This window comes from Harpia harpyja, chromosome 11, assembly GCF_026419915.1.
Source record: "Harpia harpyja isolate bHarHar1 chromosome 11, bHarHar1 primary haplotype, whole genome shotgun sequence".
Taxonomy (NCBI): Eukaryota; Metazoa; Chordata; class Aves; order Accipitriformes; family Accipitridae; genus Harpia; species Harpia harpyja.
The window spans coordinates 9192724-9220286 of NC_068950.1; the positions used below are offsets into that span (position 1 = coordinate 9192724).

Genomic DNA, 27563 nt, shown 5'->3' on the forward strand with positions numbered 1-27563 from the left:
AGTGTTTTCAGCATTAAGAAATGCAAAGGCTTTCCTGCTGTTGGCCTCCTTAGTCACAAGCACGACCCTCCTGTGCCCACACTGGGCTCCTGGAAGGCCTTGGTAGATGGCACCGGTGGGCCACTGTGCTCCAGGTCCAGCTGGGAGGTGAGTTGGTGCCAGCTTGATCCCTTCTCCTGTGTTGAACATTGAAATGCTACTCGGATCTGACCGTTGCAGGGGATTAAAGCTGAGACCAGCGTCCGCAGGGCTCCCCGACGGTCCTTACGAGGCTGGCTTTCTCCCCTGGTCACCTGGCTGCCGTCCAGCTGTCAGATCAGAGAATCGTGTACATCTGCAGCCACAGTCACCTCTGCTCAAAAGAGAGAACTGCACGGGCCAAAACGCCACGCTTTGCAACAAGGCGTTTCATTATTTCTCTCTCGCGATTGACCCAACTTAACTCTCACCCTGTAGAGGCCTGCTGTTTTCTCCCTTGCGCTACTGCTGGGTACCGAGACAGAAATGGCCGTGTGCCTCACCAGCCGAGAATCTTAAAAGAAAGCCCAGCACCTTCCTTGCCCAGAGATGGGCAGTACGTGGGTCAGTAGGAAAACGTCTCGCTTTTCACGTGACGCATGCCTACATTTTGTTGGTCTGGAGCGTGCTAGTAAATGAAGATGGTGGGGTGCTCTTCAGCAGGAGTTTTGCCGTGTTTCCCAGCCAGCACTGCTGCACGCGGGTGCTCTTAACCGTCGAGAGTGAGGAGTGCGATTAGTCTAGGATTATTCCTGGAGGGACAGGACCCACGGGGCCCCGGGCATGCAGCTGCCACTGCCACCTTACTGGGACATGGGCTCCTACTGAGAACCTCTCCGGGACGTGGGCACACCACTGGGACTTCGGTCACCCTCTGGGACAGGGGCACCCCCTGGGGCCTTCGGCAGGGCACGGGCATCCCGCCATCCCACCGCCTGACAGGGACACCTGCACCCGGCCGTCACGCAGAGCCCAGCTGAGATGGGCGCTCCCGGGACAGGGCCATCTCTTGGCGCAGGCCGGATGCCGCAGCAGGCCGGAGCAGGCCGCGCCAGCCCCGGCATGGAGCGCAGCGCAGCGGAGCTGGGGCGGGCTCGGGGCTGCCGTTGCCGCGGGAAGGCGGGGCGGGGCGGGGCGGGGCGGGGACGGAAGGGGCGGGCGCGGCCCGGCGCGCGGCGGCCGCGGTTGGCGGGGGCGTCGCGCGGGGCCGGACCGCTTCCTGCCGCTGAGGAGGGGCCCGGCGGGGTGGGCTCGGCTCGGCTCGGCTCGGCTGCTGCGGGACCGCGGCTCGGCGGCGGCGGACTCCGCGCTCGGCGTGAGTGAGCGCGGTGCGGGCCTGTCCCGCGCCGTCGGGTACGGGGGAGGCTTCCCGGGGCTGCGGGGGTGCCCACTTGCCCCCGCCGGTGCGGCGTCGGCTCGGGCGCGCTGTCCTGTCCTGCCCTGCCCTGCCCTGCCCTGCCCGGGTGCCGCCGGGGTGGCGGGGCAGGGCCGGCAGCGGCGTTGTGTCGCGCCGCCCCGGGAAGCCGCCGGAGCGCGGCCTGGGCCCTACGGTCCCGGGGCCGGTTGCGGGGTGGGCGGCGGCGGCGGCTTGGGGGAGCGTGCCCGGCTCCTCGGCCCGGCTCCTCGGCCCAGCTTCTCGGCCCGGCTCGGCCTCCTCCTGCGGGCCGGGGGCCCGCTGGTTGCGGTCGGTCGGTCGGCGGTGTGCCCTGTGCGCCGTGGGCTGTCGGCGCGAAGGGGGCAGGAGGGGAGCGGTGCTGGTCCCGGGGGAGCAGCCGCCCGCGGAGAACCTGCTTGTGCCTGCGGGTGCTCGAGAGCCAGGGCCACGTTTTGCTGGGAAAGCCGTCGTTTCACCCAGTCGCTGCCTTGCGGAGAGCACTAGATCGAGGACCCCGGACCAAAATGTCTTTTTTTTCCCCACGACTTTTAACGTGGGTTTTAAGGGGATTAAATCTGATGCAATCAGGGGTCTAAGAATAGCGTCGTCCACGTTTCCTAGCATGTGCCCAGTGCTCGCAACGGCTTTGGCGTGTGTTCTGCGCACGGGCAGTTGTGGAGATGCTACTTTGCAGTGGGGCACCTGGTGCTCCCCGGGGCTGCATGCCGTGAGGCTCGCTTGTCCAGGAAGCCCCTCGATGCTGGTGAGAGGAGCAGTAGCAGCGTCTGATCGGGGAGAGGCTGGGCAGTCATAGTTCAGATTTAAATTGGTATGGAGTGCCCTAACCAGGAAGAATTGGCTTGCTTTATTTGCAGGAAAGTATGAACCTGAGTGATTTGCTACTGTGGAAGACAGCAAGTCAGAGCTTATTCTTCATTAACTGGCAAACTGCTCTGTTTGTGTTTCTGTGCTAATGTACCTAGAGAATGTTGCATGTAAAATACGGTGCTTCTTCACGTAGCCGAATAAAGCTATAGCCATTTTGTAGTTTAAATTGTGCTGAAAATATTTTATTATTGTTGGACGCAGGGCTCCAATCTGACAATCTGAGTCTTGCAAAAATGATTTTATCCTTCCTAAATTTAAGTTCTTCTATTTTAAATGATACTGCTGTTTATTTTAAGAGTTATTTAGTCTCATTCTGTCATTGCTTTTGCTATAGTTTCACTGGTTTCCCATTTCTCACTCTGTTTCTGGATGGGAGGAAGTCTGTGACTATCAATATGGAAGCAGAACACCCTTCTGTTCTTTTAATACATGACAAAAAGTTAGGCTTACTGCTTTAAATAATGATTGAATTAAATTTATTCCTGATCGAATAGTCATTAAAAATGAAATTGGCATGAGTGATGCCTTTGTAAAAAGGGTTCATCTACATTAGACTCAGAAGTTAGTGGTTGAATGTGGAAGGACTGTGTAGTTTGCAACTGTTATTATTCCTCTCAGAAAATGAATATTTGGAGTGGAAGCGTAGTGAGCATCAGGCAGCATCATTAATCCTTGCAGATGTAGTACCGTTATTAGCATCCCTCTTACCTCTGGGGCACATAGTTATCTTCAATTTCCAGGCACAAGTTTTATCTTGTATCATATTCTGGCTCTGCAGTGTAGCTGTTGAGCAGTGCTGTGCTGTTTATTAGGTGCCAGCCTGCCTTAAATCTCTGGTAAATGTATGAGGGTGAGATACCTCCTGCCTCTGAGCAAGGAGTGAGAGTGAGCACCCTGTTACTTGAGGTATTTTTTCCTTTGGTAGAACAATTTTAGGGATTCAGGGAGGCAGACAGTTTACTGACTTTATGATGTGTGTGTTCCATTTTCCTAAAGAATCATTATGCAGCTGTGGTGAAATTACTTTTAATGATGATTATATTTTCTTCTGCTTTATTCTCTGCAATCCAGACATCGTTAATCTAGGCTGTGAATTTTATAGCTGGATAAGAACTTGAAGGCATATTAGTACATGGATATGGTCAGTTCTCTTGTCCTAGAGCCAGACTGAAGAGAGGAAAGAAGGTTCTCTTGCTTCAGAATATCACCCTTTTTTTTTTCTCCTTTTTTTTCGTTTGGATCAGGTCTTGAAGCATAGGGTGAAGGTTTCTTTTCACGGTGCATGGACGGAAAGCCAATGCGCAGGTAAGATATGAAAAACAATTGTCCTTCTTTTATCCAAATATGATAAATCACGTGAGTTGGTTTCATAAGTGCCTAGACCATAAAATGTTGTTTGTTTTTGTTTTTTTTTTAAAGGCCTGGCTAGGAGAATTAGAACGTAAAGCATTCATCTTTAGTCCTTACTTAAATGTATTTAGTTTTCAATATTTACAAGACCAGATGTCTTTAAATGAACATGCTATTAGGAAGAGTACAGAAGACAAGTTACCGTAATTCTCCATACCCCCTTCCTACTTCCTTCATTTACTATCATGTTTAAAATTCAGTATTTAATTACTTAGGTATTCAAATTGTGTGAAATAAACTGTCTGAGAATAAATTGAAACTTGATTTCTAAGGGGCATTATTTTTCCCTCAACTAAAGGAGTTTAGTCCCTTTGATGGGGTGAGGTCTTGGGTGAAAAGGAGATTTCCTTTTTGCATTACGGATGCCAGCTGCCTCAGTTCTAATGAGCTGAAGATGCATCTGAAGTTTAATTCAGGGGAGTTCTTGTTGTGTTACGTCAGAAACATTATCTGTTATATAGAGAAAAAATTGTCACAGTAAATCAGCTTGATGACAGGTTGGCAAACAGGATTGTCTGCTAGTCTGGTTGCTTTTCACTATCCGATGGCAATCCCATGGCAAAACTTAACAGCAGATATGTTTCTGTATGTGATACAAGCTGTGTGGAAGCAGTTTCCTGAAGTTCTACACCTCTAAATGAAGTAAAGAGAACTCATGAAAATTGCTTAGTGTGTCTGCACTCTTTAGGGTGTTGAAAGTAGGGAAACTTTATTACAGATGATTCTGTAAACAGTCACATAAGAGAAGGCAAGGAATTTTAACCATAGGTGAATATGTACAGCATTTCTAGCTACAGCATTTGCAGAAACCATTAGCCTGGGTTCTGTGTAAGGAGGTAAGAAATAAATAGTCATTTAAACCCTTGAAGAGTGACACTATGTTGTTTAATTAAATGAACCTCTGAAGCACAACAAAAAAAGACTGTGCCGCTGCTTCAGTTAAGCTAATGAGTAAACCTTGGGACATGATATGGGCATCACTGGGGCTATGTGTTGTTCAGTATTTTTGCCAAGATAAGAAATGTGGTTTAGACAATGAACAGCTGTATGTGACTTTTACAGTGAGTTCCTTTTTCTCCAAGATGGATTAAATAGCAGATGAGCTCTCTTCCATCTTAGTCTTCTACAATGGAGACTGTTTAAACCTTAACCAATGTAAAACCACAGCCTTTCAGGTTCTAATGTTGTACTCCATTTATAAAAATGTTTTTGCAAAATGACATAAAATTGGTGATTAGCTTGGCTTGTGTTCTTGTTTTCTCTCTACTTTATTTTTCGTGTTCCTAATGGAAAAATTGAGGTCCTAAATTTATGTCTGCTGTTTTCTGCATGTCACATTGAGGCAGAGAATTGAAGTGCAGAAGTTCCTATGTCTTTTGTGGGTTTGTGGCCTTGGACTTGCTATCATGGAAGTTCTGTCTGCCACTCAGACTGGGTAGTTTTAATGGTGGGCAACAGCATGGGGCTAAAGAAGTAGAGGGTTTCTGTTGTGGTGCTGATCCTGGCACTTCAGACTTTTTTCTTTAAATTCTATTTGGATAATGGATGCAGACCAGACCTTTCAGTACCTTTTGTTTTCCCTCCCTCTCTGGCAAGCCAGGGTTGAGCATGGATGACGTGTTTGACATATTTACATGGCTTTACTTTTGAACTAACCTTTCAGCTGATCTCTGTGGCTGGGTGTATTGTATTGCTGCAGTCTAGCCTGACAAGCATGGCTCTGTTGTGAGCTGTGGACTTCAGTTCTTGAATATGCTTGCATGTTTTAAGGGCCTCTGTGTGGATTGTTAAAATTTCTGTTTGTTATTTTACTGCATGTCTTAGCAGAAAATGATAAAAGGTTCCTGATTGGATTTCAAGCTCACAGATCTTCCTATGAAGTCCAGCTGAGCAGATGGCGGAGCGCTTCCTTTTATCTTTTTACTCAGGGCTCTGCAGCTGTTTAACACCACATGCGAGAGTCCTGTTAAGATATTGCAAGAAGAGGGGAGTGAGACTTGGTCAGTACTGTATTAGTAAACATGGTGAGTTGGTATCAAATGTGTACAGCATTCAGAGGATGGGAAGTACAATTTGAAAAGAAAAGGTATTGCAGCTATTCCTGTCCAGATAATAGTAGAGAAAATGCATTGATGTTCAGACGGGATTTATCTTGTGTTAGAAGTGAAGTGATAGCTGGGGCAGGCTATTCTTTTTTGCTGTCAGGGAGCAGCGAGAGAACATTGTTTTGCTGAAGGTAAAAGCGAGGCAGAGGGGACCTCTCTGGTGAAGGGCATAGTCCCACAGTACCCAAGCAAGGAGGGCAGAGCAGATCTGGTGGCCAGGGTCAGTCAAGAGTCTGGTACTCATCAGGCAAGTCTCTAGTGATGAGGAAGGGCTGAGGTCAAGCCAGGAAGCCAACTCAGCAGGTCAGTATTGGGGGGTACATGGTCAGGTGCAGATGTGCCTTTAACATAGCAGAGGCCAGGGACGAGGGCTTGAGCAGCTCCCAAGCAAAGTGGGGAGGCCTTCCCAGCTCTTTTTCACCCAGCTCTTTCCTGGCAGCCCAATCCCAGGTTACAGCAGTGCTGTATCTGAGCTGGCATGAGCACAGGCAGCCAGACCCTGCCAAGGGGGAGAGGCTGCAGATCCCGACGGTGCACTTGGGGCCCTCGCGTGCACTAGGGAAGTTAACCAATTGCTTGGACATAGCTCTTGTCCAAGACAAACTGTAAAAGGCTTAGGAAGGTTTTCGAAGGCTCCAGTAATGACCTCATCTTTCAGAGTATGGACATCCTCATTCTTGGTGAAACTGAGTTTTCTGGGTTTGGTCAGTGAAAATGTAAACAATGTAAACAGGGACATATACACCAGATCCTTGCTGTTCTCCTTTTGAGTAATGTAAAATAATACTGCAGTCAGGTTTATCTGCTTGTTTGTATAACTCAACCTCATTGAGAACGTATACCTTGCTGGCTACGTAAGAAAAGGAACCAGTGGTATTTTTACTAATAATCACACTTTTAGATAACTAATTCCTAGAGTATTGATTTTCACAATAAAGCATTTCCATTTACTTAATTGGCAGTGTTATGGTGGTCACTTCTGTTGCTGAAGGTATCGCCTTTGGCTGGGCCAAATCAAAGATGTTTGTTCTAGCAGTTCTGTAACGACTATAGGAAGTGTTTTCTTTGTGTATGCATTAGATTAAAAGCAAGGCATTGATGGAAATCTTTACTGGTTTGGTTTGTTATTTTCATTTGCTACTAAAATCCATCGCTACTGAAATCCACTAGAGCAATGTATGATTTTGGATTTCAGTCGATATTTTCAGCCTGAGACTTGTTCTGTTCCATCGGCCTTAGGTCAGCCTGTTGTTTTCTGCTGAACTGTGTTACAGCTTGCTTGTAATCTCATGCTAAAACATATATTATCTTGAGGAAAAAAATGCAGGCTGCTCTGACTTGAAAGTTAAGGAGCTCTATGGCAGTATCGGAGAGAATTTTTCTTAGATACGTGTTATTAGACATTTTTTTTAACTTTGGAAGAAGCTGCTATAAGCTCTAAGGATGGATGTCTCATAGATGCCTGCATTAATGAATAAAGTTTTGGGAACTGGCATAGCTGAATAAAATGGAGGCAGAGCAGCTTATTTATTTAGCTGACTTAGTGTTGCAGACTGCCAGTGTTCCCATTTGTACTTTTCAGCAGTGTGCTACAAAAACCGATCCTTTGTCAGCCCTTTCTTAATCCCATTGTATTTGCTGATTTCCCCAGCCCTGCATTTTGATGGAAGCTAATCCCAGAATATCTGCATAACTGAGTGTGAATCTTTTATCCTCACATACACATTTCCTTTCCGATCCTCAACCCTTCTTAATCACCCCGAGTATTCAGGAACAGCTCTTAGCTTTGCGTGTCTGTGGGGGGGGAGGCAGCTAGCCTGCCATGTGAGAATCAAGTGCGGCCTTCTGTCTTTCACACCTCTAAGCTACTGACTCATCATTTCATTCTCTATGCATATATATGCATAATGCACACATAATGCAGTTAAATTATTATCCTCGTGGAGACACATGCCATCAGACGGTGTCCTTCTAATTCACACTTCTATGCCTGTGTATAGCAGCAACCCACAGTGCTTAACATCAAGCATCTGGTTTGATCCAGTATGGAAATTCCCAAGCCCATTGATCACTAGCTTCTGCCTTACCCAGAGATAAGTTTGGATGAGTCAGGAGTGCTAATTTGATTATTACTCTTTTTTTCCATCCGTTCAATTTTCTTTAACCAGTACTTTCTTTCCTGGAGGAAAGAGGCTGTATACAATGGAGGCACTCAGAGAAACGCTGGTGGGAACAATGCAGGAATGCCTCCAGTTCTTATTAACCAGACTCCTTTTCAGTTAGTTATTTTAAAGACATGTTCAGCAGAGTCTCATTTGGGCAGAAAAATCCTGTTCTGTCCTGGCTAGGAAGGACTAGGACTGCTGCCTAAATCTGGCCAGCTAATCCCATGGCATAAGATGGTTCACCCCATTGCTCTGTGTCAGCAAAGAGTCTTCGGTGGTGGAATTGACAAGGTACGCTGTATTCCTTGTGGCAGCATAGCCTTAATCTAATCTTTTTGTACTTAGAATCTGTGCCAGTCTAAAAAGCTCTTTGAGATCTGCTTTAGGGCTGTTTTTAGTGGGTGCCATCTCTGAGGAAAGCCTACAGGCATTAACAGAGGGGTTCTGCTTTCCAACAGGACGTCCTGTCCTGGACGTAGGCCATCTCTTGTGATCTGTAGTTATGTGAAATGGGTTTTTATTTGAAGAATGCTTGTTCTGTACTTAGATGCTTTGACTGACAGCCTGGTCAAGACAAAGTGTTCAAAATTATTACAGTAGCATGTGTCTTAATAGGGCTCTTATTTTTTCTTTTTTCTCCCGGGGGTTGGTTTGACATAGCTCGAAACCCCTAATGCACAATAAAATCCATTTGGCTTGCTTAGCAAGAGCTAGACTCTACAGGGGGATTTTTGTTACCATCTTTCTCCATCTCTTAGTAGAGGGATTAAATTACTTACCCTCTGGCCTTTACCTGCTAAGGACTGTGAAGGTAAGCCAATTAGGTAAATTAATCTTCAGCCAAGGTTTCTTGGGGTTTTTGTAGGGGTACCATTAAACTTAGTTTGTGTATGCTGGTGCAAGGAGAGCTTAGCTGCATTGTTCGTTAGGAACTTCGCAGAGCTTTGAAAATGGTTGTCGAACCCCACAAGGTGAATTTGGGTTGTGAGGGACAAGAGCGGGTGGAGGAGAGTGAGAGGCAGTTTAACAGCAGAAGGATTTGTCAGAGGTGTCAGAAAAGGAGAGAACGGTGATGGATATAAAAAAAGATGGATTAGGGATAAAAGCCTAAGGCATTTAAGGTGCAGGGGCTGAACAGGAGCAAGCAGCAAAACCCAGAGAGGAGACCCAGCTGGATCTGTGTAACTAAGATATGAGGAAGAGGTAATGGTCTGAAACATCTGAATATGATGATCAAGGGGAGGGTGTGGGGGGAATGAGAAAACAGGGTAAGATGCAAGTGAATAATTTGAACTGCTGCAAAGAGACTGGTTTCCCTGTGGTTAGAAAGTGCATTTGACATAATAATGAGAGGAAAAGATGTGAGGATTGGTTGTTTTTTTTTTTTTTTTATTCTTTCCTTCAAGCATGCTGCAAAATACATTGAGCAATGGCAAAATGAAGTTAGATTTATTTTAACTCTTAGTATGAACAAAGTGAAGTAGTGACAGCCCACAAATGCCAGTGTAGCAGAGAAGCTGGTAATGGATAGCATGTATTGGGTCTTCCAGTATATCTGCAACGGCCAGTGCAATCACTGGATAATTCATAACCATGAGTATTCTGATGTTTTGCTCAGTGTGCTTTAATTGCTCTAAGTGATGGTTTTCCTTTGAAGTGGGAAGAGTCAATAGTTTCCTCTATTTTCTTTATTTTTCATAGTAATTGGTATGTCACTGGTGCTGATAGATCTTTTTTAATAATTGTGCATATATGTGGCAGAAATTCACATGTGCTTGGAACATGCAAAATGGTGTCTCAGTTATGTGAGCACTGATCTGCTTATTTACTCTGATGAGTTTAATTCTTGTTTAGCACTGATTTCAGTCATAACATGATAGCGAAGTCTGGGGTGTAGGCAGAAGTCTCCGCAAAGTGAGGTATGAGATGCATCGTCTTGGTTCATCCCTGTAGAAGGGCTCGGGGCAATACTGTGTTCCTGTTCCCTCAAGTTAGTAGCATACATGGTGCGAAGCATCATCTGTCAGCATTGTCATGCTGCCGTGCAGAAGGGTATTGCACTTAAGCTGTGGCGGGGTGGACATCTGCTCAGGGATGTGAGGGATAAAGGAAAGGTACCCGGACTTTTGTAAAGAAGGACATTGGATAGCTAGAACATTGCATGTGGAGCTGGGAAGATAGTATGTTTTTCCTGCTCTGTGCCAGAAACTTGGTTTATATATTCTCAAGTCGTTCCTCATCTCTAAAGTTACCATCTTGACTTTATTTTCTTCCTTTTTTGGTAGGCCGATAGTCGCGGATACTTTGTTTTGACTTTTTCCTGATTGGTCTGATAATCCTGACTGCCTTCTGCAGTTCTTAGTCTGCCATTCTTGGGAAAGATTAACCTTCCTGTGAAATGTGTTGGGGAAGGTGGATTGAGTCAGAAGCCTCCATAATTCAAAAAATAACTAAAGAGGTCATGATTAAATGGATATTCTGGGGACCTGAAAGATACTCATGGTAGGCTGCAGGACATTTTAAGTTACTGGAGTCTGTGACAGTTTAGTGTGTTCAGATATCACAGTGATGGGCAACATTATCAAAAATGTAGGTAGAAGAACAGAGAAGTTTGGTTATGTTATGCAGCTGGAATTCTTTGCAGTGGAAATCCATCTCCAGCTCTGTCAAAGAAAACTAAAGTGACAATGGGCAAGTCAGCTAATCTTCTCTGCTTTGAGTCACTCTCTGTGAAATGGGGATAATACTTCTTTACCACACAAGGCTGTTATGAGGTTCAGTTAATAAACGTGTATGTGTAGTTGGATATTACAGCGGTGTGTCATAGAAAGCATATAAAAATAGGTATAAATATAAGCCTGTTGCAGGTTGGCATTTGTTTACTTCTAGGTAAGCTTTGGTTTGAGACAGGTTCCTCTTTCACGTGATCATGTGCTTGAAACAAGCACATTCCAGCATGGAGCTACAGGCACTGCTGGTTTTGCGCTCATGATCGGCACGAGCCGTAGAGCTTTGGCTGACAGTTGGTGGTAGATTAGTGGATGATGGTCCTGTCTTACGACTTCCTCCGCTGCAGGTGTACCAGTACTCGACCAGGAGAGACCGGAATGGATGTGACTAGCCGTTGCACACTCGGAGATCCTAATAAACTGCCAGAAGGGGTGCCCCAGCCTGCTCGCATGCCCTACATCTCTGACAAGCACCCTCGACAAACTTTGGAAGTTATCAACCTTCTCCGGAAGCACCGGGAGTTGTGCGATGTGGTGCTAGTAGTCGGTGCAAAGAAGATCTACGCCCACAGGGTGATTCTGTCGGCCTGCAGCCCTTACTTCCGAGCCATGTTCACTGGGGAGTTGGCAGAGTCTCGGCAGACAGAAGTAGTGATCAGAGACATCGACGAAAGGGCCATGGAACTGCTGATTGACTTTGCATACACCTCTCAGATCACTGTGGAAGAGGGAAATGTCCAGACCTTGTTGCCAGCTGCTTGCCTTCTCCAGCTGGCTGAGATCCAGGAGGCCTGCTGCGAGTTCCTTAAGAGGCAGTTGGACCCTTCCAATTGCCTGGGCATCCGAGCTTTTGCTGACACTCACTCCTGCCGTGAACTGCTGAGGATTGCTGACAAGTTCACGCAGCATAACTTCCAGGAGGTAAGAACCTAGTGTGCGGGAGTCATGGTGTAAAATGCATGAATGTGTCCCGTGAGAGCTTTGAGCAGCTCTCGTTTTGTGCTTCTTTCCAAATCCTGTCTTTACATCTGCTGTGTGCCCTAATAGTGATGGGTGCCAGTCATTAGGTGGGGAAGAAAGAGGGAAGAGGTACTTGTAGGACTGTGTCATACTGGTGGTTTGTATATGATCCATAGCGTTCCTTCTCCTAAAGTTGCGTGGCGAGTGCGTCGTGGAAGGCAAGGTTGCAGGTGTAGTTGGAGTTTGGCATTGAATCTGATGTGGCTGCACAATGGGGTGACAATTTGCTTCCTTTTCAGACATGTTCTGGATTCTACATTATTGGGGGGGAGGTAGGTGTTAAAGTAAGGACATTACATCGATAGAACAAAAAAAAAATTGAGTTTAGGGATTGGAAAAGTGGGTGTATGGGGGAGTATACAGTTGCCTCAGTGGAGTCTTCAATGCCCTTGTTGTCACAGAGCTAGGGTTTTGCATCTATTATTCAGCAGAAGTTGTTTGAAAGTAATTCAAATGTGTAATTTTGTAGCTGACCTTTATAAACTCAAGTCTCTCTTCCTTTGTTAATTCTGCCTAGATGATTTTTTGGGGAAAAAAAACCTGCCAGCAACTGGTTCAGGGAAGGGTCAGCATAATAATTAAGGATTCCGTGAGCAATAGTCTGAGAAGAGTGGGTCTTCACTTAACTATTACACCCAGATGCAGAAAGGAGCCCAACACTTCTAAGTGGTGTCTTTCCTCAGCCCTGGCTGGAAGGGCAAGAATTTTTGTATGTTTTGGAAGCAGCTGCTCTCTAGGAGTGTGCTCAGTGTGAAGGTCTGTTCACCTGCTAGAGAGATTTGTCTCTTGCCTTTTCCAGAAACTGCACTCTTCCATCCCTTGGAACAGGTAGTCTGCTGCAGAGAAATCTCCTCTTTCCACCTGCTTCACAGGTAGATCCTTTCCAAAGGGAGTAACTCCACTATTGACTCCTGATGCTAATTTAGTTTCTCCAGAGAAGTGGCAGTATGTAAGTGCTGTGATTGATTGCAGCTTGCTGACTTTTTTTTCCCCTGCAGCAAACAGATTGAAGTTGTATTAATTTCAGTCAGGTAGTACTTTAGAAAAACGTGAGCAGACGCAAACACAATTGAACTTGACTGTTGGACATATTGAAGACAACACTTGGTATCTAACTGTAAACACGTGACATCAGTTTATGTGAAAAGTTGCAATTAAATACATTTATCCTAACTGTAAAGACTAGAAAATAGAATTTACTGTTTAAGATGAGAGCTTGTTTTTTGTAGAACTTGGTGATTTCCCAAAAGCCCTACATTTTAGCTGGCCATTTCACGTGCTCTGTGCTTGCTCTGCATTTCTTTTCGTCTGCATTTTTTTGGGGGGGAGCAGGGTGATAACCAGATGGTCGTTTATTTTCAGTGCTTGGTCGTTTTAATGGTTAGGTCTGTGCTCTTCTTGTTATTACATGAGTAGGGCATACTTACAAGCCTCTAAATAACTTTTTAACAGCATAACAATTTTGTTTTAAAATGTTTTAGCATTAATACATGCAGCTGGCTGTTAAGAGCTACTTGCTACGGGGTTCTTTTCTTTTTGCAGTCCCTTGAAGATAGCTTTCTGTCTTCCTTATCCCTGTTCAAGCACACAAAGGCAAAAGTTTGGGGCTTGAGAAAACACTCTCCTCCTCAAAGATGATGCAAATGATAATTGACTTAACTGAATCATGGCCTCTGGAAAACAATTGCTTAGATTAGACCACTGTTTCTTTGGCTTGGGCAGGTTTTGGTGTCCCTTTCAGTGCTCCAGGAGTTTTGCAGCTCTTCATCCTTAATGATCACTTCTTTTGCTTCCACTGTTTCTTTGCAGACAATCTTAGTGGTGCTGCTTGTTGGGATTGTATTCCGTTCTGCCATTATTTCCCATCTGGAGAGTGGATTGGTAATCCTTGATGGAAGCCAGTGACTTGGCTACTTAATCATCCTGCACTGTGGAGGTTGAGAACTGATAAAAAATGTGCTCTGCCAAGGCTGTATGGTCATCATTCCTTCAAGCTGGCAAAAGAAACATGAGATGGGAATTTCCTGAATGGCAATGTAAAATACTAAGCACTAGGCATCAGGCCAACTCATGCAGTTACTCTGAAAGCAGTTTGAATTGCTTCATGTCCTCTGCTGTGCTAACCTCTAGTTCTATTAATTTTTATGTGTATTGCTGCATTACATCATTAACTTGTTGGTAAAATGTTTTTCCAAGTTTTCCATTCCCCTAAATTTAATTTGTTGCCTAAAACCCCTGGTGAATCTTGTGCATGTAATGTGAAATGGTTCTATTAACAGCTCTGTTGTACAAGAACAGCCTTCGTATTTTTTTGTTTGGTCTCTGACATCTGTGTGAAGGGAGAAAATATACTTAAGGATGAACGACTTGTACTTTGTATCAACAGACAAAAATTGCACTCCATCTTGTATACTCTGACATTTATTCTACCTGTTTGTAGAAGCAGTAATGCAAATGAAAACTGTAGAGGAAATGAAGCCCATCCAATTCTTGTTTAGTAAGCAAGTCAGTCAAATAGACGATTAATATTAGTCAGGTAATTATTAGTGTCCTGATAATTAAGCCAAAATAAGCCAAAGCGTTTTGAGTAATTATTTGTTTTACTATGTAAACTAACAAGTTGCATAGTGGTAATAACTTGGTTTGCAGAAGTGCTTCCAGTACTTTGAGTTTTGTGAGGCCATTGATGTACCTGGGTTTTCTGAGGGTAGAAGGGAGAGTCTGGATGACCATCCTTAACTCATAAATTTCCACAGCCTCTGTTTCTGAGTCCGAGGCTGCATTTACAAACTGCCAGGGTAAAGTTTAGACATAAGCTAGTCTATGTAGAAGGGAGGGAGACTATGGAAACATGCTGGTAAAGATCTTTAATGACCAACTCTGTTCTTACTCTAAGGCTGAAGAAGTGTGTGGGCTAACCTTGTCATGGCTCTTACTGCCCCTGAAAGCCCACGGGATCCAAGAACAAAGTCTGGCAAACGATCTCATTGTCTGTTTTCTTCTTTCTTAGCAATACTTTCTGTTGTCACTAACTTGGCAATTTTTGCATATTTGTTCTGTAATCTTAAGTAATTTCTTTAGGTAGTTAAAAGGACTGCACAGCTGACTGACGTTGAGATGATCATATCAATGTATTTTTCTTTAATTTATGCTGCAAATCACAAAAGTCATGGAATTCTAATGTGAAGGACAAGCCAATATTCAGTTATTTGCTGTCACTGAACCTCTCAGAGATTACAGGCTACAGACTGGGAATGCTTGTAGGGAAGCCAAGCTGGCAGTTATCAATCAAACCATTTCTGCAGTTCTCTTTATTTTGATTCTTGCATCTTCCCCATCGACCTGGTGTCTGTGCAGAAGACAGGGTTGTGCATGAGCTCGGCAACCTCCCAAGGCAGTCGCAGACTGACTCGTGTGTGCTCAGTGGTGTGTTGTGTGAGCAGTCCTCCAGTGGCAGCTAAAGCCTCCTGAGAAACTCAGTTGCTCTCTTGGGTACTGAAGGAATTAATGTGTTTGCAGATTGTCAGTGGCTGGAATTTCACAAGAGATCAGTCCTTAGGGCCTTATGAGGCTCTGATTCCCTCTTAAGTGCATCTGGACTTGTGCATACTCTATGTATATATTTAAAGCAAATGAAAGAGGCAGGACCAAATGAGTCTATCTCCCTCTCCTGAAATATTTTCCGTTCTGCCCCAAATTGGCGTTCAGGAAGGCTTTCCATGTTCTCTACAATGCCTCTGGTAACTTGTTTCTGAGACTCTTATTTTTGTGCTCTGTTTTGGATTTCTTGTGAATAGAGCATCTCTATGCCGTTACTGCTTTTCAGTCACATATCACCTGTGCAACATTTTTATTTCTGCTTTATATGTTAGACACAGCAAACAAGGAGACATGATTTTAAAGAAGGGCTTTTTTTTTTCCTAAATTTTGAAACCTGATCAGTGTGTTCTGTGTGGTTTAACCCTTTAGAAGTGTCCTACAAAAAAACTTTGTGTAAAATTCCCTTTCACTTGCATCCCCATCTAAAAGTGTCTTTGTTTTGTTGCTAGGGCCTGCATTCTGCTCTGTGCAGCAAACCCTTCACATGTGTTGATGGAGAAACTGATGGGTATTTGGCACTTTACTGGATCAGTCCATTAGACTCGAATTCAAGTGGACTGTATCCCCTTTAGAGTTGCACTGAAGTGCTGGAGTGGTCAATGGCTCTGATGCCTTGGCCACTGTCCTTAATTTCTTTTTTTTTTTTCCTTTCCATTTAACCAGGTAATGGAGAGTGAGGAGTTCATGCTGCTTCCTGCCAATCAGCTCATAGACATTATATCCAGTGATGAGTTAAATGTTCGCAGTGAAGAGCAGGTGTTCAATGCAGTGATGGCCTGGGTGAAATATAGCATTCAAGAAAGAAGACCCCAGCTGCCACAGGTAATCTTGAGCGCAGTAACATTCAAGACCACTTTGTCCAGGAGAAGAGTAATGAGGCCTGATATGGTGGTGCCACAGCAGTGTCACAGTTCTGAATGTGTGCAAAGCCACAGTAATTCTGTCTGACTTCCACCTGTGTTAGGTGGCTTGCACTTTCCCTTCTAGGCTGGAAGGTGTTGCACTGTCTAGAGCCTTCAACAGGGGCTTTGTTGAATTGTTTCCAGGTAGGGCTTGCCAAACTAGATCACTCCAGTAGTCTGTCCAGACAAACCTGCCTGCATTGCTTTGAGTGTTGTATAAAAAACCATAGTGGATAAGAAGAAGCTTGTCTTCATTTGCGGTGTATCTTTAAGCTCTGCTGTTTGATTTATGCCTCAGCCCTCATGATCTTGTACTGGAGCTTGTCAGAATGGTTTTGTTGAAATATGATGCTTCATCTAAGCCAAGCCATTTCACAGAGAAGTACCCATTCTGACAAAGCTGTCAGCCAGAAAGCCTCTGAATTCTCAGGCTTTCTGATCAAAAGAGGTGAGAGTCTGCCTGCCTCAGTGTTTCTGCTTTGGAAATAGACATTGAATGCAACTTTAAAGCTTTTGAAAGTTGGTTTAAATAAACAAGCCAAATTGGAAAAACCTGCTGTTCTCAAGGTAGCTCTTAATGCTCTTGTAACTGCCTTTTTAGGCCCCTCTGTCTATACCTGCTTGCGCCTCTAAATTCTAAATTGTTGTGAAAGGCATGTTATTTGTTATTGTTCATTTACTGCACAATACCACTGACATTTAGGAGAGCTAAATGGTTGATAAAACTTCTAACTAAACTAGTGGTTCAGGCAGATGTTTTGACATCTGTAATTTTGTAAAGGTTTTCAATTGTAATCTTGTTTTCAGCTGTTAATAGATGCAGTGGACTGTTCCCTTTCAAAGACTGATTTTCTGCTGGGTATCTAAATTAGTATATTGAATAGGCAAAGATGCTGTAAGATGAGCTGCATTTAACTCAAATGCCAAAAAGGGTTTGGATATGTAAATGTCTGTGCATGTTTGCCAGAGGAATTATTAACTCTTTATCAAAATTTGTTAGCCATTATTGTTTTCCATGTGGCTTCTTTCATCTCTGTGGGTATATTTGGTTTACCATATATGTTCTGGTTTGTGTTTTAGGTCCTGCAGCATGTCCGTCTGCCACTGCTGAGTCCCAAGTTTCTTGTGGGTACAGTGGGTTCTGATCCGCTTATTAAGAGCGATGAGGAATGCCGGTAAATCTCCTCACTGATTACTGAATTGGATTTTGTTGTATTTGCATCTGTTCTCTCAAACTGTGCTGATTTGTCAGTGGTAAATGGGTGATACCTCACAATTTCCTCTTTTGCAACTGGGAGAAGAGATGCAAGAAAAAGTGTTTTCTATTTGCGTCTTAGTTATTAGTGTGCCCTAGAAGTGTGTTTGTTCTTTCAAGTTTTCAGTGAAATAGCAAACTTTGAGTGTGCAGTTTGACTGTTGGTAAAATACCCTTCAGTGTATTGTTTTCCATTTCACCTTTTTTGTTTCTCTAGTCATGGCCTTTCATTACAGCTTACCACTTGCATGGCATTCATGATCTCATTAGGACTTAAAGTAGTTTTTCTGTGTAAAAAGTCTGCACTTTGATAACTGCACTGGACTCTGGGATTAGAGTCTGCTATTTACCACAATGCTAGTGCAGGGATACTGTCATTTCTTCCGCTTACAGTATGAGTCTCACCTTTCTGGTTCTATGGAGTTCTGTATCATCTATAAAGCACGCAATTTTTCTTGTGCTTAATGTAAAAAACTTCAGGGGATCAGCTAAACTGTACTCTTCCTGAATAAGCATTCATACTGGGGGAATTCCATGTTTGTAGAGGGAAGGAGGACTTTTTTTCTTTTTTGTTTTGTTCAAGGGTTTGGAATATTAGAATTAGTCCAGGTGGCAAGTCATGAATGGATGGACAGTGTGAGCTGGCCAGAGCTGATGGAGAAAATATTCATCAGAAGGGTACTATCTCCATCTATTGGTCATGTGTGTGTATTATGTATTTGTGTGCTTTTCAACTCCTGCTTTGTTCCTAGACAAAACAACTGATTGTTAAGTTTTAGCTTGAGGCAGACTGGGTTTTTCTTTTCTGCACAGTAAGCCTGACAAATCTCTTGTCGTAGTTTTTTATCAGTCTTTATAGCAAGCAATATCTATTATTAACTCTGGCCAAATATTGATACCGGTCTACTGCTGTCACTGTGTAAATGACTTGTAAACAACTGATGAGTGTTTAGGTGACAGTGTATGTTTTTAACTAGAGCTATTCATGCATTTATGTGATTTGTGAATACCTGAAGTGCATGACTAGTGCTGGCTGCTTTTGCCATCATTTTTGATTCATACCTTCTCCTGAGACTGGCATCAGGTGAACTTTGGGGATTAATATTTTCCTGTCTTGCATAGGGATCTAGTGGATGAAGCTAAAAACTATCTGCTGTTGCCCCAAGAGCGGCCACTGATGCAGGGACCAAGAACTAGACCGCGCAAACCCATCCGCTGTGGAGAAGTGCTCTTTGCAGGTACGTATAGCTCCTGCTGGCTTAGGTCAGGAGATTCAAGTCTGTGTTTTCTGGTGGTAGTGTTCCTGTAAGGCCGAATTTCACAACCTGTTTTTGAAGTGACCTGTGCATTAGTATTTGGAGGTTTGAGTTAACTTGCACTTTCTTACTTGTTTGATTTCTTTGGTGCTATGAACGCCACAGTACTTCCAAATTTACATTAATCCTCTTGAAAATCACATTCTGTCTTCTAATTATAATCCTCAGAATGAGTAACTCAGAGATGGGGCTACTGGGTTAAGGCTGACAAAGTCTAGAGGGATTATTTGCACCAGGTGCACATACAGTACGTGAGCTCAGTGCGTTATTATGACGCTATTTCTTGTGTTTGGTTTCTACAGTGGGGGGCTGGTGTAGCGGGGACGCAATTTCCAGTGTCGAGCGCTATGACCCTCAAACCAATGAGTGGCGAATGGTGGCTTCCATGAGCAAAAGGCGCTGTGGCGTTGGAGTCAGTGTTCTGGATGATCTTCTCTATGCTGTGGGAGGCCATGATGGTTCCTCTTATCTTAACAGTGTAGAAAGGTAGGTCTCCATAAGGCTAGTGTGCAAAATGTTAACTCTGAATGTTTAAACCTGGGTGCAGCCTTTTAAAAATGAGTTCATTTTTCCAGCTGTGTTCTTGTTCTGCTGAAAACCTGAAATTTATATTATGCGTTATCTACATTTCCTCCTCCCTTGCATACCCCTTCAGTAATTTGTTGGTTTACTGCTGAACTAGGACTTCATGCATAACAGCTTGTGTCATGTTATCCCCAGCTTAATGAGAGAAGACATAGCCTTTGGTATAAGGAAGGCATATGTAAGAGATGGATCTGGGTATAATTGATGGGAGGACTGATGATCCTGGTTAACCTTCTTTGCAATTGCTGGTTTGTTTTTAGCGTTGTTGAGGAAGGTGAGGTTACAGTAAGCATTTCTTAGCTGTTGAGGGAAAGATCCTGGAATTTTATTGTAGAGTGGTAACTAGAGAATTAAGGAACCTTGGCACTTACACAGAAGGAAAATAGGTCAGGTTTAGACCTGTGAAAGGCTTAAGTCAAACAAGCTTTACCAAGCTTCCTGTTTCTGGGAGCTGCATATGGCAATCCCCATGCCTAAAAGCCACGACTCAAGCACTTGTAGTACTCTGAATCTTGGCCCTGTAACAAATCCATTGAGCTATACAAATATCTCCTTCTTTCTTGAGCCTGCCCTTCTTCCCGTGTATCTCCTTGCATACTCCCAGCTTCCCAAATCATGACCCTAGCCTTACATCTCCAATGTCCTGCACTTTTCTGCTATGCACCATATTTCCTTGTCTCTGGATTCCCAAGTCCATCTGGTTCCTTCATCTTTTCTTTCAAAGTGCAGGTCCCAGTGCTGGCTGAGTTCTTGTGTGAACTGCAGAGAACATACAGCAGAGTAACTCTTTGCTGCTGCTCTTTGCATAGATGCAAGTTACCACATGCCAGCCAGTCCCTGGTAACCTACTGTCTTATGAACCTGAACCTTTGATCTTCAGTTTGAATCATCTCCAGGTGCAGTTTGAACATCCCTGGAATAACATGCATTGGATGCATTATATCACTTCAGGGGTTTTATCCAACTTACAAATAGCTGTGTTGCAGTTTAAGCTCAGGATAGGCAACATGGGAGAATCTGAAGTATACCTAGACAAGCAATTTGTGCTGTTTGGTGTATTTTTCTAGGTATGATCCGAAGACCAATCAGTGGAGCAGTGATGTGGCCCCCACCAGCACCTGCAGGACCAGTGTTGGAGTAGCAGTTCTTGGAGGCTACCTCTATGCCGTGGGTGGCCAGGATGGTGTCTCTTGTCTCAACATTGTGGAAAGGTACTTTTTAATTTAAAAAAAAAAACAAACAAAAACCAAAAACAGGGCACAGGGAGAAGAGGGTCTCTTAGAAGGTGCAGTTGATGCAGATGAGCTGGAGAGTAGGCAAGTACTGTACAAATCTTATGGGGATTTTTCTTTGGAGAGAATAAGGTCAGTCTTCCTGCCGCTTTGTGAAGATGTTGACACTTCACTAAGCTTCGGTGTTTATTCTTTTGCCAGGTATGATCCCAAAGAAAACAAATGGACTCGAGTGGCTTCCATGAGCACCAGGCGCTTGGGAGTTGCAGTGGCTGTGCTAGGGGGCTTCCTTTATGCTGTGGGAGGCTCTGATGGAACTTCTCCTCTCAATACTGGTATGCCTTTTGCTGTCCCATAATTGCAGTCAGCACTTGTCATGGTCCTGTTTGTCCTCAGTGTCCCCCGATGGCTGCTGAATATCTTAGTGATCAGTTTGCGGTGTTTTTTCTTCTTTAAGATTTTTGCCATACAGTAATTCACTCTCCAGGCTTGTGAGCGCCTATTACCTGGTTGTGTGTCTTTTTTTTTTTTTTTTTTTTCTTTCTCAATGCTGCATTTGGCAGTGTGTCCTGAATACAGTACTTTGATCATTTCCATAACAGTTGCAAGCACATCTTTCTTCCTGCAGTAGCCCTTTTCTGCTGTTGGAAGGAAGGTGCCAAAGGTAAAACTACTGCAAGATGGTAATGCAGGTCAGTTTGTAGCATTGCCAGCTCCCTCTTGAGTGAAGATGCTGAATGTGATTTGATTGTGTAGGACTGGAGACAGAGGAGATAATAGCAAGCGTTCTATAGGAGAAAAGCATTAGAGTGAGAGGTAACAAACTGGTTCATCATATTTTTGGTGTGTGGAAATTGTAGCGTCTTTACAGATTGAGCAATACTTTGGATGCATGTTCAAAAGTGCTAACCCCCACTGCCTGCCAACCTTGTTGTCCAAAGATGTGTTATTTCCTCTGCAGTGGAACGCTACAATCCCCAGGAGAACCGCTGGCACACAATTGCACCCATGGGGACGAGGAGGAAGCACCTGGGCTGTGCGGTATACCAAGACATGATATATGCTGTGGGAGGCAGAGATGATACAACAGAGCTCAGCAGTGCTGAGAGATACAATCCCCGAACCAACCAGTGGTCTCCTGTTGTGGCCATGACATCCCGCCGGAGTGGAGTGAGTTTGGCTTGGTTTGCTTGTCTATGCTATACATAATCACGTGGTGAGAGCACAGGGTAGCGTGTCATCTTGTGAGGTTTTTCTCTTGCTTCCTCTGTACCTTCACCTCTCTTCTTCTGTGACGGGAAAGATTTGCAAAAAGTCAAAGCTCTTAAGCAAGACTAGGGAATGAAGTGGTAGTCATGTCATGCCGTAGACAGCTGTTTAACATGGCTGAGGATGGGGAAATGGAGTCATTTGAGGGTCTTTTTTAATAGTTTTGGTCCCTTATATGGAGTCAGCTGCTTAGGTCTGAAACAGGTGAGTTCTTTAGGTTTTCACTTGGTGATGTAGCCATGCTTGGTATGAGATACTGTTAGAGAACACTGTCAAAGTTAGTACCTGAGTCTCTTTGGATGAATTAGGAGGTGAACATACCTACTTGCCCAGAAGAGCGAGCAGGGAAACTGGGCAAGCATTAGTGTTTAGATACAAACTTCCAGCAAAGTCTTTTCATTGCCTTGAGATGTGTGTGGGAGCAGGGTTTCTGGGCTTTCACTTAGTGTGTTGCCTCTCTTCACTGAATGCTGTGAGTATGGCGAGTGACAGCATGTTCTCATCAACTGCTAATCTTCGTGCTTTCTGTAGACGTGAACAAAAGATTAACATAGTGTTTTAAGTAGTCATCGTGTTTGGGCAGGGGCAAATGTTACGAATATTTATCATTGGCTACTGGATTATATAGTAAAGAGTGGATTAATTCTGTCTGCATGTTAGTATTTCAGTGTCTGGTGAGGCAAGTATGAATCATAATTTGAGCAACTACTGGTTTTGGAGGCAGAGAATACATAGTTATTTCTGTCCTCAAAGCATATAGTACACTGTCCGACGCTGTCATTTTTAGTTACTGATTAGGCATTGACTTTTCATGAGCTGCTTCTATATTTGCTTTTTGTAGAAATTGCTAAACAGATGCATCTGTATCTGCAGCCCTCCTGAGTTTTCTAACATCCTCAAAGCCAAAACAAGAACAATTTTACATTGTGTTCTTACTGTCTTTTTTTCTGTTATGCCATGAGATGTTTTCACTGGAAGTGATATTCCTAAATGACAGAACTGTTTGAGATTTCAGTGATTTTGTACTTTGGCAGAAAGGCAAAATAGAAAGGCTGCAGGCAGGGTGCTTACAGATGGTCCAAGCCCCAGCCTGAGAGGAGCAGCCCAGGGGCTTACATATGGTTTTCCTAGTTTAAGCAAGTGTTACAGGGTGTAGGCTGGTAGATATTCTGGTGCATGCATACCACACTTGGTGAAGAATTTCAGTCCAGGACACAATAAGTTTTGGCTGATAAAGCTTAGGTTCTTGCATATCTATTATTGTTAAAGCAGTTCTAGTTCTTGTAGCTGGTAATAAGGGGAACCTACTGCTTTTCTTTTAGGAGATTCTGTATTTTGAGATAAATATTTAACTTCTCATGTTTCGTTATTTTTTAGGCTATTTTATTTGTCCTTTTCCCCCTGACCAAAAAACCTTTTCTGCAGACTGCCTTTCACCAAACATGGTTATTAAATCCTTTTATTAATATTTTCATTTTAACCCTTCTTTTCAGGACCTGTCTTTTCAGGACATCCCAGCTAACGAGCTACTATCTGTGATGGTTGTTTTGCAGGTTGGCCTTGCCGTGGTGAACGGACAGCTGATGGCAGTGGGGGGTTTTGATGGCACAACGTACTTGAAGACCATTGAGGTGTTTGATCCAGATGCTAACACATGGAGGTAACTGTTAAGTTTATGGAACAATCAAATAGTGATCTCCAGCTGTAGCTGCTGCCACCCAGCTGGAGCTGCCGCAGCCAAATTAGACATGTGACATACACCATAGCAAAGAACTCGGGTGTGGTAGCTAGCATAGTGTTCACATTGTGGCTTGTTGGCTTGCATAAAAGTGTAAGAATGAGAATCACGTTTTGAAAAATATCCCCATATGCCATTTACTTACAGCATCCCCATGTCTATGACTATGGGAGTAGTAAGCAGTTGAGAAACATTTTCTTGCACATTTCTGCTTGAATTCAGCCATTGGCTCCATTTTAAGAAAAATGGGAGTGAGTTTTCCATAGTTTTTCCCATCCTGAGTATCCCAACAGATTTAACCAATGCTTAATGAATAAATCTCATTGCATCTTTTGCAGGTAGGAAAATTATGTATAGGTAGGTTATTGAGACCCAGAGAAAAGAAATGATTTGGCAGGCTTGTTGAGTAGCAAGCAAAAGGTCATACCAAAACCTGGTTTGGTTTTTAAGTGCTGCTTTTGAACATAACGAAAATGGACAACATTGAGAGATATACCCCTTCTGTTTATTTTGGGCTGAGTCTCTTTTGCTTCCCAATAAAACTAAGCTTGCCCTTAGCAGAAGAAGCTCACAGTCATGATGTAGAATTCAGCCTACTTGTTTTTTGCTTTCAAACTGAGGCTCTGATTTCCAGAGAAACAGAACACTTTGAGCATATGATGTTCTTCCCCTTTAAATCTGCAAGATAGCAATTAGAAGAATTTAATCTGATTTTACAAGCTGAGAGAAATAATACAAAATCGCTGATGAAAACCATGTACTGAGCAGAAAGGCTATTTTTCCTATTTCTTTTCTAGTCATAGCTATACTTGAAAGCAATTGCCTGTGTATTTATTCCCAAATCTAATTAGTATTAAATTTCAAGCTTCTATCTGTATTCTTGCTGCTTTAGTAATCTGGCAGGGGTGGGGAATAGAAAGAACTTAAAGTCCTTATTCCTTCCAGCTTAGTAATACTAGTAGATTAACTCTTTCCCTATGAGATAAACTGTCATAAGAGGCAGTGGATGAACTTCCCCTTGTTGAGTTATGGACAATGCCTTTTGGACTGCTGAGAAAACCAGTTGAGTAGAGAGTAGTGCCTACTTCATATTCCTTAGCTGAATGGTTTCAGCTACTCCCAGTGACAGTACCAGTAATAAAATATCTAGAGTTAGGAGTTACTGCCAGGGCTAGTATTCACAGAAGTTTAGGAGATTGCTCAAGGTATTAGCTTGTGGGTCTTTTTGTCCCACTGAATTCAGTATAGCTGATCAACATCTGTGGTCTTCTCTTTCTTTTGTTTGCTGAACTTCTTGCTCTATGAAGGATATTTTTTATTTGTGTAGCCTGACCGAGAAATGCTTCCGACGCAATTTCGGTTCAAACAACTCCTACCAATGCAATTTGTTAAAGCACTTGCTTCTCCTGTTTCTGCCAGTAGACTTCAGTGGCACAGAGGGGAATATGCAGCTGAAATGAGTAGATTGCTGGAGTCTATAGGGATCAGATTTCCATATGAAATGCAGGCACCATTTCAGTAACATATTTTCGAGAAACAGATGGTGCTTGGGTTGTGTTATATCTTGGTTGGATCAGCTGAATTTAGGGTATTAGAAATATAAAATAAATTAGTTGAATTTTGAGTAGCAAACCTTGCTCCTGTGTTACCCAAAATGTAGCCCAAGGTCAGCTACAGCCTGCAAAGTTCTTTTCTATCTTGCACATTACCAGACAGGGCAAAAGCAAGTGATTACTCAAGTAACAGAAAACTGTGGTGTCAAAATGGGAAGCAGTTTCTGTTTTGAGAGAGAAAGGCATGAGCAAATACAGCTGTTTACCTTGGAAATATGTAAGATGACTGCTAGTCAACTTCTTACTTGTCATGGTCTGCTTTAATCAGAGGTTAACAATGGTGTAATTGTGCTCCCAAGAGCCGGTTCAGTCTTTCCTGCGGTAGCTCCCTGAAGGAGCTGAACCAGTGTGACCACTGAAACCTTGTCTTTACAGGTTGTATGGTGGGATGAACTATCGGCGGCTGGGAGGAGGAGTAGGTGTTATCAAAATGACACACTGTGAATCCCATATATGGTAAGCATCAAGAGGGAGGGAGACCCCTTGGTTGTCATTCCTAGAAAAACTGAAGAGACTTATTGACACTGGACCTCTTTGCAGCTTTAGTATGCACGGTCTAGATCTAATGTTACTCTTTGCCGGTGACTCTTTCTATGGAATTAAAAAATGACTTCTGTGAGAGTATGCCCAATGGGAGACCACGTTGTCAGACTCCAGGGAACCACTGGACAAAAGTAAAAGTGTTGCTTATGTCCATATTTTTTCTAAATAGTCTACATTTTTGAATAAACCAAACCGTAAAAGTTACTGTAGCGTAAACAATGCTGATGTAGAGACTACATGCTATACTGGGAGTCTGGCAAGGAGGAGGGTTTCCTTCTTTCCCTCCTGCTGTGTGAGCAGTGGATGTGGCAGCTGTGTGGTGGGTGAAAGAGGAAGTGATACAGAAAACATTGCTTTTGCCTTATTTACAGAGAGCTTCAAAAAAGTACTTGACCTGCAAGGTGCCACCTTTGCACAGAAGCTTTTCTGTGCACAGAGTATATTTATTTTTTCATTTAATTTGTATCATGTATTTTCTTTGATCGCTCATGGCGATAATTCCAGCTTTTTATATACATATATATGTGTGCATATATATATGTATTTTATATATGTATATGTGTGTGTGCGATTTGAGTTTTGACAAGCTGGTGGTTAGGGCAGGGCTATGTCCTGCCAGCTATTGTGGTTCCAACCCTTGTGGTATGTTTTAGGGTCTGTTAGAGTGCAGGAGAGCTATGAGATTGGGTGACCTGAGTATCTTTTCAGTCTTGCTGGAGGCAAGAAGTAGAACTGGAACTCTCATCTATCGACTGAATCAGTGAAGTGCCCAAAAAGGGTGAGAGTGAAAAGGATTTCAGATGATGCCTTTTTACTGTACAGTGTATGGTACAAAAGTTTAGCTTTTGTCTCTCCCCTGTATATGAACCTAGAACCAACTAGTTGTTGCTTACTTAAAAAACCCTTTTCCTCATGTTGCCTGCTAGATATCAGTTCTTGTCTGAAGCTGGGATGCAGGTATCATCTGTTAATTCCAACTAGCCTAGATCAACACTCACTTCTCAGGTTCTTGCTAGCATGGCAGACCTGCAGTCAGTTCCTGCTGAAAAAAAATTAGACCAGCATCATCTTAGCTGCCCTCCTGCCTCTTGTCTGTGTCTTTAGAATTCCTGTTGTAAAACACTGACCATGATGAGATGGTGCCCTCCCTTTTAGTGATTTCTATGCACTTTGCCTGTGTTTAGAGCAGGGAAAGGTATGAAGCTCATTAAGGAGTTTGGAGGGGAGGGACTGCATGCTGGCAGTGTGAGTAACTGTCATGTTTCAGTGGCTGCAGAGGCACCTAGGGGTGGGGGGAGAGGAAGGAGGAACTCTAGACTCAAAGGTTCCGACATGTTTGTACTGTAATTTCTGTCTAGTATGAAAGAATGACCTTTTGCACCTGGTGCAACTTTAGACCTTACTAAGTCTGATTTTAAAAGAGTAAGAGGACTGTAAATTCTTGAGATGAAGAAGGCAGTGCTGACACCTTAAGTTCTTTAACTTCATAGTTTGATTCATGTAACTCAGATTTTAATGTGCTTGAATATAGTAAAAATTACAATACAGTAATAAATGGGTCATTAAAACTTTTTTAAAAACCCCTTTTCCCCTAAAGGTTGGTATTCTTGTGTTTACATATGAAGATCATTTGCACCTTTACAAGGAAAACAAGTATTCTGTAAACAAATGTTTACATGTATCATTTATGCTTTTTTCTAGCATGAGTAACTTGTATAAATAGTGCTATCTTAATAAATTTCTTCTATGCTGTTCTTTGTTTGTTCCTTTGGGTGAAAGCAGTGGACTATGCTTTTGTAT

General features: G+C 43.4%; 1 protein-coding gene across 3 annotated transcripts; it reads left to right on the forward strand.

The window, feature by feature from the left end:
- Nucleotides 1–1216: 1216 nt before the first annotated feature.
- KLHL20 (kelch like family member 20) lies at nt 1217–27517 on the forward strand. 3 transcript variants are annotated; one of them, XM_052801848.1, is made up of 12 exons: nt 1217–1333; nt 3526–3586; nt 11038–11611; nt 15974–16132; nt 17293–17387; nt 18590–18705; nt 19086–19269; nt 20436–20579; nt 20802–20935; nt 21562–21770; nt 23423–23529; nt 25596–27517. In XM_052801848.1, the coding sequence occupies exons 2-12, from the start codon at nt 3564–3566 to the stop codon at nt 25678–25680; spliced, it is 1830 nt and encodes a 609-aa protein (XP_052657808.1). In that variant the 5' UTR covers nt 1217–1333; nt 3526–3563; the 3' UTR covers nt 25681–27517. The 3 variants fall into 3 exon arrangements, with proteins under 3 accessions (XP_052657808.1, XP_052657806.1, XP_052657807.1); XM_052801846.1 differs by lacking the exons at nt 1217–1333; nt 3526–3586 and having other exon boundaries at nt 11006–11611; nt 25596–25676; nt 26417–27517; XM_052801847.1 differs by lacking the exons at nt 1217–1333; nt 3526–3586 and having other exon boundaries at nt 11006–11611.
- Nucleotides 27518–27563: the final 46 nt, after the last annotated feature.